At 34.6% G+C, this 15,108-nt stretch overlaps 1 protein-coding gene across 1 annotated transcript; it reads right to left on the bottom strand.

The window, feature by feature from the left end:
* Positions 1–4,682: 4,682 nt before the first annotated feature.
* Positions 4,683–13,320, bottom strand: LOC138329322 (adenylate cyclase CyaB-like). Its single transcript, XM_069276228.1, has 5 exons — positions 13,211–13,320; positions 11,971–12,130; positions 11,641–11,742; positions 10,894–11,019; positions 4,683–8,010 (listed from the first exon to the last, which is right to left on the bottom strand). Exons 2-5 carry the CDS (start codon positions 12,124–12,126, stop codon positions 7,870–7,872), a joined length of 525 nt encoding a protein of 174 aa, XP_069132329.1. The 5' UTR covers positions 12,127–12,130; positions 13,211–13,320; the 3' UTR covers positions 4,683–7,869.
* Positions 13,321–15,108: the final 1,788 nt, after the last annotated feature.

Raw genomic sequence — 15,108 nt, 5'->3', positions numbered from 1 at the left:
CAAGTATATCAGTATATATATATATACATTTTTTTGTGTGCAACATGTGGTTTTCAGAATTGGTTAAGATTAGTTTCATTACTCACGATGTTTATGTAGGTCAGTCGATTGTTGGATCAATCTGATTGAAATACAGATCTTTACAACCAATCTATTCAATAAAGGATCTGACAACATCCCGTAAGTGGTCATGATCGGATGACCTTTATACCACCTGTACTTCAGATCAAATGCAACTGCACATTGCCACATCAATTAACAACGCCATTTCGCCCAAACATACATATACAATTAGCTTTGTTGTGTTCATTGGGCGAGATGACTACGTACACGAAAACAAAACTGGCATTTTTTAACAATTTCGTCCCCTGAAATTCACCTTCAAGATTTTGCAGGCAGCAATTTGATTGGACCATTTCAAAAGGTCACCTGGACATGACCCTAAATGGGATGTTGTCAGATTTTCTTATCAAACGTAGTGATAATAAAGATCTGCATTTCAGTCAGATTGTTGTCGGATGGTTTAAAGTCCTATTAACAGCCAAGGTCATTGTGACGGTCTATCCTGTATGCAATGTGTTGCATTGTGGATGCTTGTATACTTTGTCGGCAGCGTATATTCGTGTTGTATACTTATGATGATATATTGGTACTATCACCATAATAACAATAACATCTAGATGTTGATATTATTTCCTAATGTCCAACTTCATTACATACATTGTATATGTAATCTAATGTCAATAGATCATAATGAAATTGAAATCCCCAGAAAAATCAAAGATTTGCATTCTTTTCGTTGGATACACTGTGTAAATTGATGTCAAAATATTCTATATTCAGTGCAACAAGCATCATTAATACCTTTATAAACGTCATAATTTCCCATAAAACACGATTTTCACCCACATGACAGCCACTCGTTATTAGACTTTGACAGAGGCAATTATCACTTGAAACGCTTTTACCTTTCCTTTTTCGCATCGCCCTAACTTCACTTAAACGAGATGATGCCCTAAAAAGATACAACTATATTATCAATAGAATATCTATATTTAAAGAAAGATTAACTATCTTTTAAAAACATGCATCAGTCTCAATTAAATTTTAAATCTTTTTCATGTGACGTATTTGTAACCTTGAAAATTAGTTGAAAAAAACCTCTTTTTTATATTTAATGAAAGTTATATCGCAGCACTTCGATGTCATCTAAAAACTTCTATATACGTTGAGCGCGATTTGCATCACTGTACAATTTCGTGGAATGATAATAAATTACATATGCAGACACATTAACTAGGTATATTAGTATATATCCCAAAAACGACGTGGATAAAGTACAATTAACCTTAAATTCTTAACTCGTATCGATTTTGGATCTCGGAACACCCGTATTATCTTAAAAACTGTCATAATATCATGTTATAATGATTTTTCATATTCTTAATATACCATTGATACCGAGACAAACATTGCATTAACTTTGTGAAGACATTAACGCCATGCCTATCGTATTAAGCACACTTGGGCTGGTCTCTTTGGAATCTATCATTGGTGTTATATGAATATTGGTGAATATCTCCTATGAATAAATCTGATGTAGATTTAGAAGAATGTCTCACTTTGATAATAGCTTTTCCGCCAATCAATGAATAATATAAATTACATTACCAATACACAAACATTAAAATGTAGTAACGTTGAAACTGTTTCTAAATTTGATAAATACGAATAGTTTTATATAACCTTTTCATTAATGTCAGGAGACACAAAAATCTAACCCAAGTCGGAGAGATGGAAATAAAAAAAATTGAAATAAATAGAATTGTGCATACAACTAGTCTATTATTTAAAGTGAATAGTCGGGCAAAGAAAACCAGTCTAAATGCGTTCATTGGCCTTCCAAAAGTTCTCACATATTAATACGACGGTCAAGTTCTGCTTAGTTTCCCAGTTCTGACCATTAAAGTAAAGAAAAGTTGAAAGCATTGAAAGCGAGGCTGCGTGGAAATGTAACCACGGACATAGTGAGCCGGGAGGACGTTTTAGAATTCCCAAACTTTAAATCAATTTCTTCGTACGCAGACAGATTTTGACGAGAGATTTTATTTTTCCATTTCATAAGAAATTATACTGGATACATTCACACCATTTTTACCGACTTTAGCCATCCTTGCCCGACTGTTCACTTTAAGATACGATGTGCTCCAAAACACTTATATATTTTAGCATTTTAAGTAATTACACACGCGGTTATAAATGTCTTTGAATAATTGCCTTTGAAGTATGAGGGAGCCCTGTGAATACATTAACATTTAGTTTATTACCCACCTACTTCACGACTGATCGCATACTGATACATACATTTTCCAGCTCGTCAAGTGCAAAACACTGCATCATGTGTGTAATGCATAATGCACAAACCATAAATTATATACATATGTATTTCGGACTCAAACTTTGTACTTCACTATCCCGAAAAAAAGTTTCATACATCAGCTCAATCATTCCAATCATCAAATAAATACATTCTTTTAAATTTTTGCACAATGTTTTTTGTATGATACCACTAACTTTACCTATCATACTAGTATATGTTTTAGTAAGAATGTTCAAGCCGAATCGTGTAACCCACATACTATCTACAAAAGGACCCTACTGATTTAGGTTAATAGAGTGATAGAAACAATGGACCACCAACTCATTTCCTAATTATCAAAAATTGAAAATACATTATTTTGTCTTTGTACAAAACATTTTGGGGAATATCCACTCATAAATGACCCGCAGACACCTTCACAAGCGTTGCTCTGCGAATTACCTTACCAGGAATGGGAACGAATGTGCTTGGTGCGTATTTCCATAGGAACTCATGTTTTTTATCATTATAATTCTATAATGCATGAAGATTTGATAAGAAAATGTTACTTGATGCTGACATAACACTATCCAACGTCGTAACTAAATAAACTTGGTGAAAAGGTTAATAAAATAATGCAATATTTGAATATTTATCAAAATCATCAACATCTGTTTTTTTTATCATTGTCTGGCCATACTGCAAATTATGATCATGTTCAATAACTGGTCATTTCCTTCAACGTCTACATAAAACCGTGTATAGTTATATAACATGATTTGAAAGAAACCATTGATAAAGTGGCTGATCATGTAAGCATTCCAAAATATATTCAGTATCATCTTGTATATCTTTTGGGCAAGTGTCAAACACATAATATTATGATACCTACCAAATAGCAACATGTTAATAGAACGTTTAATGGAATTCGAAGCTTTCAAGTATTTGAACTATGCTTTCCTTTGCATCTTACAACATCTTTCTCTTTGTAATTTTGTAACCGAAATGGACTAGGGACGAGGATATAGACAGCTGGATGACGATCTCTTCTTTTCCCCACTCAAGAAGAAATATGGCACATGCTGGGTATTTTGTACTGTCCACCTAAAAAGGCCTAAATGGCGATTTTTCAAAAACACAGTACAAAATAATCATCACATCAGACCTTTACCTAGAATTGACCTAACAGCTAGTTGATATCTTCGATAAAAGCATAGAACGCTACTCTTCCAAAGCCCCTGGTTATAATGTTCTATTCTGGAACGCTTTCTGTTTGCAGAGCCTCTAGATTTTACCTTACATTTCCGTAGTTTTAATCGATTTGAGAGTTTCCGTTTTGTCAGTGATACTTGTGTACCCTTCTCAACCTTCCATCTGATCTTAACACATAACACCCCCCCCCCCCCTTCCCCGGTTGGAAGAGAAAACATACTATGCTAAAAACAAACATAATTCATGTTGTAACCATGAGCATAATGTCGATCGTATCGGCACGAATTTTCGGCATGCATACACATTAACATTACGTTAACTTATTTATTTTGGTGTAATCAATTTTTAGCAAAACACAATCATCAACAGGGAAGCTTAAGGACGAATTTGTGCATCCGTATAACTGGCAGATTTATAATTTGTATCAAGTCAGCGTAAAAGGTACTACTAACACGCTTACATTTATTATACCAACGACCAAACGTGCTAACATATTCAGTATTGGAAAGACTGCCAAAGACAACGAATTCCTTTGGATAACTATACATGTACTACCAAATATAAATCACGTGGAGACATCTCCAAATTCCTTTATATCTACTGGGCATTGGGTATTGATTAGTACCAGATAAACTTACTAAAGGTTAGTCACATAGTTCTCAATAGCAATATGTTTTCAACCCAACACACAACAATGAAACAATTGTTTTGCAATCAATCTGTAAAAGGAAGCAATGAGGGACTTCTCATTTAATTTCTCCGTAATACAAAACAACCATATGGTAACAAGGCAAAATCATAAAAAAATATTGATGTATAAAACTTTTTTTAAACATTTATCTTTACATGATTGGAAATAAAACATAAGCAGTGTTATTGCATATATTTGAAATATATGACTGTACATGTATGTTTGAGATTATCTTCTGAATGCAGAAAGATTTGCAAATGTTGCAATCCATAAACGCTAAAATAACAACTACATGTATAAATTGTAATGTATTGTTGTCAACAATGTCAACAAAATTACAAACATTACTGAAATATCATCAAAATCTTAGTATATTCAAGATTCATTAAGCATTATGGAAAATATAACAATGCAACAAAAGTATTTTTCATAAAATCAAACACTTTATGACTAAATATCATTTTCATGAACACGTCTGTAAATTTTTCGAATATTTCCAAGAGGTATCAAGAAGCACTCCATTGTTACACATAACGTACATATACAAACTCGTACATGCATAGTTTTAATTGGTTTATAGACAACAATTACACAATAAAGTCAGTAATCAACATGTATTAATGTATTGTATTGTATTAATATTTTGTTCATTTATAACCACCCACTTTTGCCGCTCTGAAAACTTACGTATGTATAGATCTACAAATGGTGTCTGTTATTTAGGCGATTTACATCGAAAAAGTTCTGAGAAGTAAAGGACATTTTTCTGTCACCAAGGACCATATATGACTACAGTTTATGCACTATTGACAAAAAAAACCCGAGGTGTATCAGAATGATACAAAGTCAAGCACATTGTCTGCTGCAAACTTTTAGTCTACAATCAGATGGATAAATACAAAGGCTGATTACGACATACAGATATATAGACGATTCATGAAGTTTTCATTTTTGCCTACCAGTAGGAGTAACTAACGAATGCGGTATAAGCTTGTCTAAAATAATAGTACTGTTTAGAACACTTTTTTTCTTAACTCAAATCTCTACAAGATCTGTCTACAATAAACGGTTAAGATGTGGGGATCAGCCGCCAAAGTTGTAAAACGTAAACTGAAACAATCACATTGTGTAAAGCGAAAAGAATTCTATAAGTTACCCAGTAAGGTCAAGCGACAGTTCCAGGCTCAACAATTTGCAAGCGACCGAATGGCAAGATATGTTACGTGGAACAACCTAATTTCATAGAATTCTGGAAGTACATGGGTAAAATAGGGATCGCAAACGAAAAGCCACCACAAATCCCGCTCCAAGTCAAAGATAGCACCAGTGATATCATTAACGCCACACGCCATGTTCTCGAACGATGACGGTCAGACGGCACGAGTTTTTATGCGACTAACGACGTCGACCATCAGAGAAGGACGTTGAGATCCTTGAGATAGGAAAAGAACGTGTTGCAAACATTACAGTATCTTTCAATCAAAATTATGACATATCCAATCTTAATATGCCAATGCAACGGCAAGAAGCCTTTGACGCCATCAATCGCACAAAAATAGAAAAGTCGTTCCTGACAAATGGAAACAAGGATCCATAATACCTACCATTACACTTAACAGAATCGACCCGATGAGTTCACCTGTACCCTTTTGTCTGTTCAATGCAAGATTTTTTGTGATATATTTAACCGCCGTCTATCAACTTGGCTTGAGAAACGATATCCTATATATGCTACATGATCGTATGCACAGGACGGTTTTAGAAGAGAAGTTGTCAAGAGCATGTGTATTCGCTTTACAAATGTGTTCCACTGACGCCTCTCGATAAATACTGAAAAGACTAAAGTGGTTCATTTTAGACACATATCAGTACCATCCACTCAATGAAATGGACAATATCTCGAACGCACGGACCGTTATAAGTATTTAGGCCTGTAGCTGGACGAGTATGCTAATGGATCAATGTAAGAACTGTCCAAATCTGCTAATCGAGCTCTTGGTCTTCTATTTTGAATTCATTCCGAGATTTGGGATTGTGTAAATCGTCGGTAAGATAAGTCCCATACTTTTCTCGCCAATGTATTACGAGTATTTAGCATCGAGCATTTTTATCGTGATATCTCGGAAGCTTTACAAAGCTAATTGTTAATATTAGTTGAATGCCATTGTTTTAATGTATACATTAACGTGTGCCACTTAAATGAAATATTATTGATTGATTGAATAAACATACAGTAATAACAGAAGTAAACATATTAGCTTTTATAAAGCTAATATCTTTAGCTTTATGCTAAAATGTTGCGCTAATTCATCAATGTTCTCACTTATATAAAGTGAATAGTCGGGCAAAAAAAACCAGTCTAAATGCGTACATTGGCCTTCCAAAAGTTCTCACATATTAATACGACGGCCAAGTTCTGCTTACGTTTCCCAGTTCTGACCATTTAAGCAAAGGAAAGTTGAAAGCGTTGAAAGCGAGGCTGCGTGGAAATGTAACCACGGACATAGTCAGTCGGGAGGACATTTTAGGATTCCTATACTTTAAATTAATTTCTTCGTACGGAGACAGATTTTGGCGAGAGATTTTATTTTTCTATTTCATAAGAAATTATACTGGATACATTCACACCATTTTTACCGACTTTAGCCATCCTTGCCCGACTGTTCACTTTTAAAGTCATTTATATACCCTCTTCCTATGCTTTATCTATACCCTATCATATTATTTGCATGACATAATTAAATAGGAAGCAAAATAACCTGTAAGGATTAAAAGACCATACTTTAAATCTGTCGATTCATTATTGTCATCATGTGCTAATTTAAGAATAGAGGATCGTTGTTTCTCCCATACTTCACAGGGATATCCCGCGGTTGGTAGGGAAAAGATAACTTTATCTTACACAGGGGGGTGTAAGACAGCTCACACGCGCTTGACAATGACGTGACGTCATCAATTCATGCGGCGTAACTGCGCCGCGCATTGTAGATGACGTCATCAATTTTGAGGCATAACGACGTTCCTGCGATAATGACGCGATGAAAAAGCTGGAAACCAAGTGGAATCTCATATTTTTTTTCTAATAAGTATGGGAGAAAAAGAATCAAACATGAAGCCTCGGGTTGACCGGCCAAAATCTTTCACTCGGGTTGAGATATCCCTGTCCACTTCACAGACCCATGTAAGATTCTATTATTCCATAGTGTGCCTGAGGCATCCTACGTAGTAGATAATATGGAATTCGGAAGATATTTTAAAAGTAAAGGGCCTGAAGAATACATATCCAAATGGGTAAGATGTCCCAACAATATATATAGCTAGCTCTCCACATATGGATAACAGGTGTGAAACTTTACCAAAGTGTGATAGTTGTCTTGTGCATTGTCTTGACCATACTGTTTAAACATATGTCTAGAACATCAATGTACGTTGTTTCAATCAGGATGAGGACATCCAGTCTAAAGAGTTAATAAATTTGCCTCTTTTTCTGTGTATGCTCATTGCTGCATACAGCGATTCATTCTTTTTATCACCAAAACACACTTAATAATGTGAAAGAATATGTCCAGGTAAAAACAATATCTCCAGGTAAAAACATTCAGTCACATCAAGCAGCCTCTGATTTCTTGAGTATCATATCCATGTAAGCACCAGATAACAGGTCAGACTGTTTAATACCGAGTTTCTCCATCAGATCTTCTGCTATTTTCTGTCCTTCCTCAGCTGTCTGCCCTTCCTCCATCATCACCTGTAACAGATATACATGCACACTTACCTTCTCCATCATGTATCAATACCTTGACAATGGTTGAATAATATATATATATTTTTAATATTCACCTGTAGACTCTAAAAAATTTCGTGTTTTACTTTTGGCCAAAGAGGTTGTTGAGTATCAGAGAAACCATACATATATGAATTATTTTTCATTCATCTGTCTTCTTTAACACAAATAACTTCAGTTTAATCTGATCCCGATGACCGACATCTTTCTGTCAAAATGTACATATTTACATATGGTAGTTTTAGGGTTCGAGAAAAACAATGATCTAGAATACAAAAGTAGTACAAACTGATCTATAACCTTTTCCAATGACCCAAAATTAAATCCCAAGCTGTTCATGTTTCCTCATAAAATAATCACAATCAATACATCCCTTCTTAATTATAAGTCATAATTATCATCTGGAAAGCAACATTTGCATATTTTTTAGTAACAGTGACCTCTGTAGTTTTGCTCCACATACACTACCGTTGATCCATTCAAGATCGATGACAACAAACACTATATATTTCGGTCCGGTCATTTTCAGATCAAGGTTCCTGTCAATATCATTTCATTGCAGCACAATATTTTCAGAATTGTAGCCACTTCAGCACATCAAAGGTTGCAATCACTATGCAGAGGAATGTGTATAGTTTAAGGTGTTTTGAAACACTGTTAAAGAATACCCATTAAAATGTGACCATTGAATTGGTTTTATTTTTCTTTACATTTTCAGCTTTACTGACCATAAGGAATGAGTGTGACCACCCAAAAATAGTAGAGGCGGCTTAACTACTTCTAAACCATGAACTTTGTGGATATATAAAGGACCGCATCCAGTTCATAGCAAGGAGCTTATGGCCCTAAACATTCCAAATGATCAGGTCACAAGGCTACTAGGTTGCAGCATCCGCACATGTTTATAACCTCCTTCAACACGTACAGTCGGGTAATGCTACCATCAGGAGACAACCTAGCGAAGTTTATTATCTGACAAAAGATCACACTTCAACAAATATTCTTCATCATAGATTACTGTTTAACTTTTACATGTGCGTACATTCTGTGACTACTAGCGACTTAAACAAAAAGAAATAACAAAGATTGTTTTTGCCATATAATGATAGTGAATTTTCAAACTACTTCAGTGCCCCCTTCCTCCATTACACATAGACAACAACTGTACACAGCATCTACCGAGGAAAACAACAAAAACAAAAACAAAAACTCTGTCTTCTGGTATATTAATCTTTCCAGCCTAATCATTCATTGAAAAAAAAAATAACCAACTTAAAAGTAAGATATTATAATGAGGAAAAACGGTATAAAGCTAGTATATTAATAATACGAAATTAAAGGCCAAAATAAATTCAAAGTAAAATCAAAATCATTTCTATAGAATATATATTCAGCCACTATAGGGCCTTCTTCAGTCTGAAATAACACTAACACAACGTGTTCGTCTACATGTTTGTTTACATCTATTGTGTGCAGGTACGAAATGTCTCGGCCCGTTTGATGTATACGGCGGGTTATTTCGACCCAACATGCTATGTGCACTAAATCAACCCCAGTGTTTAAACAATGGTTATGACCGCAAGATACTTTATCAGATAGACTCGTGTAGCCATAAACATAACACTGACGTATCAAAAAGGGGATATTATATGCAATCACATGCACGGTCGAAATGTCAGACATACCAGCTTTTCGAGGTGGCAATCGAAAGAAAAGTTTGACAATCGACTAAGGGTATGTTATTGTTTTGAGACAACTCGTACCTCACACTATTCTGTAGACATAGTGCCTATTACATCAAATCTAATAAAATAAAACACAGATTCCTATTATCATTACGTTTGATAAAAAGGATCAGAGAAAATCCCACTAGGGGCCACGTCCACGTGATCCTTGATAAAGACCAGTCAAATTGCTGCCCCCAAAACTTTCACACCTAAGGTCATCACGCCCCAAGAGAACAACATAGCTTACCGTATATGTATACTGTGACGAAATGTTGTTTACACTTGATGCAGCAAGGTGCAGAACCTACACGTGGTCGTGAGTACACGTGGTATAAAAGGTCACCTGAACATGACATGACCCCCCATGGGACGCTGTCAGATCCTCTAATCACCGGAGTGGTCATAAGGATCTGTATTTTAATCAGATTCCCTATCACATATTGCTGTTCACAGTCGTGGTTCCCTAGTGACCACCAATCTCTCTACGGCAGGTTGCTCCCATTCTGACCTAGAATTGAGGAGCTTGTCAGCAACTGATCCGTGTATAGCGAACGCCTCTGAAAACTTGTCGTTCGAGTGGCTTGGAGAAGGTCTTGAGGACTTCACACTTGAAGTTTCTAATGTCACCTTCGTCTCCTGGGTGTTCTTCGAGCAAGTGCTTAGCCAGAGCATTAGAGAGATTACCACTCTCTACTTGGCGCCTGTGTTCCTGGAACCGGGTATAGGCATTTCGGCCGGTTTCACCAATGTACTCAGCCACACTGTGTTGTGCTTGGCACAGATTTTGCATGTGGCTTTGTACAGCGCACCAGGACCGGAAATGTAATGACCCACCACCAGAACCAGGGTTGCCCTGACACAGCATACACTCTCCTCGTTGACACTCATCACCAATTTAGTGTCGGTACGAACAAGTTGCTGCTTGATCGTCTGCCCAACAGTTTCAACCACAGAACTTACAGCTAGAACCATGTTGATTTTATTACATTATTCAACCCAATAAGCGCTCCTCCCATTTTTCAGGCATTTTGCATTCATACTCCCATAATTGACAACTGAATGTAGTTCAATACTTAAATGAAAAGAATATACTGATATTTGAATAACAATATTGTCTCACCTCCAACTCCATGAAATCTCCCAGCCCCTCCACCTGGTCCACATGCACTCTGGTCTGTCCGACCATATACAGTTTACGCACTTTTTTCACAATACCTTTAATTCCCATGGCCTGACGTAATGTTTCCTATAGATAAAATCAGAAAGCAACATTTATATTTGTAATGGTAAGCTGCAAATTACAGACTAAAATTCTTTGATATTATATAAATACTACATGTATTATATTGCACTATATATATAACAAGAAAGTATGGTATCAGCTTAAATGTGAACTCCTTCTAATGAAAGAAATTTTACAAATAAACCATATTTCCTTTTCAAGAACAAAAAAATTGTGCCGAATACATTGTCTATGATGAAATGAAAGTATATTTCCCACACATTCTTTTTGAGTGGATATTGTACAAATGCCGGGTGGAAGGGAGATAACTCAATTATATTCTAATGAAGATGGTAACACATAAAGTTAATTATTCTATACCCTGGTAAGAGTATATTCAAAATCATAAAATATGAATAAATAAGCTTTGGTTGCATTAATAACTTACTGAAATAAACTTTTATTCATAATAATTCAAAATGATCATTCTTACCATTCAGCTAACCAACTTGGCAACTTTTATGTTTATATAGAAAACTTTAAATTTATAAATATGTATCAGTATGATGTCATCAAGGGACAAAGTTTTGTAAATTGTATTCACTTAAATTTGAATATTACTATACCTAAAGGTTTATACTATACCTTAAGAGATTCAGGGTTTGTCACATCTGTTTTGCTGTAGTCACTGAACTTTGGTCCAAGTTTGTCTGGTCGGTCATAAAAAATGAGCTCTGATCGCACATCCTTGAATTGAATTATTACATAAAATACTGACATAAATTATTTCAGTTATCTTAATTGGAAATGGGAACAAGATAAAGTCTCAATTTTAAAAGTTATAAAATAACCATATAATAATGTCCAAATAAATTTCAATATCTCTTCATAGATTGCGGTACATGTAAATGAGACGGAATCAATTTGCCTTTTGCACAAATATTTCTAAAATGGCATTTAAGTAATTCTTATTACCTTAATTGTCCTCAGCTTCAGCCTTCCATTTGGTGAATAAAAGAAAACATCTTCTTGGACAAGAATTTCCCCGGAGGAATGGCTCAGTTCAGCTGCAATTTTGTGTACTCCTTTGACATCTTGTAATTTTGCCTTAATTTCTACATTTCCAGGCATTGTTCTGAAAATTACAGAAAATAGATAGATGAAACATTATATAATCAGGAATATACTGGAAGTATGTGCATAATGCAACAATTCTGTATCCACACGTACATGCAGTGTCTATAGGTACAATTTCTTACACATCCAATAGATCATTGTTGTGCTATGTATGCTTTACTTAATGGTTATAACCAAATCATTAGTTTTCAACATTATCCATATTTTTTCCCATGCTCCATACGTACATTATACATTTTGTACCAGAGATTTAAATAGTAGATTGTATATTTCAATTCACTCATCTTTATTTAATTAGTATACTTCTAATCATAAGACAACTTCTCCTAAATATCGTCCAGAAATATAACCTGTCTGGTCTGAATTTAAAATTTTACCCAAAATATTTTTAATCCTGTAGCTGTTGTCCCTGAAGCTATTTTATATACAATGTTTATTAAAGAAATTGGACGCCGGTTTTTAATATAGTAATTTGATTTGTTTGACTTTGGAATACAGGTCATAATGCCCTGCCGTTGTGTAATTGAAAGTTGACAATTTAAGTACCCATAATTAATAGAATGAACAACGAAAAGCCCCAATTTACACCAAAAACATTTGAAAAACTCTGAAGTTTATCCATCCGATCCTGGACTTTTATTATTTATAGTCCCGATTTCTTTATATTCATATTTCCTGTCAAAGATAGGCTAATTAATAATTAAAAGCTAAAAATTACATTTTAAGATTTTTTAATTCATGTAGTCAGAAACATATACGTATACATCTAATGTTTCTGATGTAATATTCCAGTTGTAAAAGACAAGATTAGACGTTAGTTGTTATTTAAAAAATACGGGAACTAACTCAATTGAATTCACCGTTGCCATATGTTTTATAACTGTAGAACCCGATAAGCAGTTTACGTGAGTTGTCGGAGAGCACTCGTGACAAGTTACCCATGCCTCTCTGTGAAATTAATCACGTACATTTGACAAAAATTGTTTTATTAAATGATAAAATGACTATTAATTGGTGAAATACGGTTAAGAAATTCAAAGACAATCATGGCAGGCATTGTTAATTAGTGACTAATTACTCAGTTGTCGGCAGGAGATTATCTACAGCTATTCCACGCTTCAAACTTCCCTCCAACTTGTTGCTAAGTTTCCTTCCTTTCTTCGAGGAGAGTTCCTAGACTTTTTACCAGTCCACCGAGAAATTATTACTACGCATCAAAACAAAAATTATGCATTCACTGCATGCAAATTATATATCTCTCTTTATTTAATTGTAAAAATAATGTTGTTATCAATGAATTGGTAGTTATAAAGAAGCTGATGAGTATTAAGAACAATGACATAGTTTATGTTAGGAACTATTTTGTGTGTGAAATATTTTGTGTGCCTTTTCACTCAGTTCCTTTTATCGATGAGGACGGATCGGTATCTGAAAAGAATCAGGTAATTCTGGCTGTTTAGAATCAAGATTACACAATATACAACGAAGTACGCTTGTGAATTGAGTCAAAATCAGAAAAACTGAATATTTATATTTACAAAAATGTGAAAAATATTCATGCCTGTCGGTGCATTTTTACCTAAACACACTTTGTTTTCATTCGATATTAGCCTAGGTTTGGCCTATATTTGAAATATCTGAGCGTATTGACCCCAAACAGATGATCGACAAAAGAAATGTTCATATTTTCATGTGCATGAAATTTTGTGAAACTTTGTATGTTAATAAAGTGTGAATTATTTCTTATTTTCAGAAAATTTCACGAACATTTGGCAGTTTTAAGTATTTCAACCCGAATTTTTTTTGCAGACTAAATTTGAACCTGGAAGTGTTCTTTGATTGGCTGTTGTACTCATTTTACTCAAGTAGTTTTGACTTGTACCTATGACAATGGTGCACTACACTGAACTTTCAAACATTAATGTTTGAAACATTCTACAATGAAGTGGCGTGTAGAACGAGTTATGACATAGCCACATTGTTTAATGGAAGCAAGTTTAAAATGTGAAAACAACCAATTTTACAAATTTATGTTAGAGTTATCCCCCTTCGTATATATTTATTTACAAAATCCATTAGGCCTAGATCTTGAGTTGTATCATCATAGACTTTTAATATAATTTTAGGCAAAGTCTATCTGAGAGGGCAGCAGTTAATCCATTCTTTGGTTGGTTGTTTTTTTTGTGTAACTAAATAAAAATATGCCACGGCCCAGGTAAATAAATGATTTTCAACGAAAGAGTAATCTCCTCTGACCCATCAGTCTTATCTATGTTGACATGTGTTTTTTTTATTACTTATTGTGTACGCTGACTAACTTTACCACTAGAAACCATTTATAGAATTATTAATTATTAGAATCATAGCTTTGCTGAATTACTGGCAATGAGTTTATAACAAGAAAAACAATATTGACAAAGGATTCTTCTACTTTCACTTTCTGCAAAATATGTGACTGCGGCTACAAAATATATCTCAGCGTCATTCTCCGTTGCCAGGCAGAAAATTCCGTAGCAACTGCTCACATGAAACGGCTTTTAAGTTAAGATTCAGGACAAAATGTAATTGTTAGATTCGAACAAGAATAAATTGGGAGGTTTATCTTTCACTAATGTTATCATTTTGAAGTTTTCCAAGTATAACTTGTTTGTAATCACGCGAGATTGTGATTTTGTCATAACACGAGAGTGTGATTTTGGCTACTGTCTTGCGCAACGCTGGATCTTGTGTTGACTTCCAGTTTCCGGTTTACGAGAAAGTTTTCCAACGCTATATATATTGAATGATTTATATAGAATAACGTTAGCGAGACCCCTTTATCACAAGAGTTGCTTCGCGAATGGGCCTTCGGCGCTCTATTAAAGAAAACCTAAAAACTCTTTAGGAAAGCCCACATTTCCTAAATCTAAACTCACTTGTCCATGTGTATTGATAAAAAAAAATGCATTATTTCCATGTCAGAGAAAAACTTGACGA

This window comes from Argopecten irradians, chromosome 8 (assembly GCF_041381155.1).
Source record: "Argopecten irradians isolate NY chromosome 8, Ai_NY, whole genome shotgun sequence".
NCBI classification, from domain to species: Eukaryota; Metazoa; Mollusca; class Bivalvia; order Pectinida; family Pectinidae; genus Argopecten; species Argopecten irradians.
The sequence above is the reverse complement of the archived record's forward strand: the minus strand, read 5'-3'. Positions and strand labels throughout refer to the sequence as shown.

What these genes read in the sequence shown, in the direction of transcription:
- LOC138329322 (XM_069276228.1), bottom strand. Translation starts at nt 12,126, where the DNA reads ATGCCTGGAAATGTAGAAATTAAGGCAAAATTACAAGATGTCAAAGGA. An exon ending in TGAAGCTGAGGACAATTAAG is followed by an intron (nt 11,743 to 11,970) that starts GTAATAAGAATT and finishes ATTCAATTCAAG; the next exon opens with GATGTGCGATCAGAGCTCAT. An exon ending in GAGATTTCATGGAGTTGGAG is followed by an intron (nt 8,011 to 10,893) that starts GTGAGACAATAT and finishes TATCTGTTACAG; the next exon opens with GTGATGATGGAGGAAGGGCA.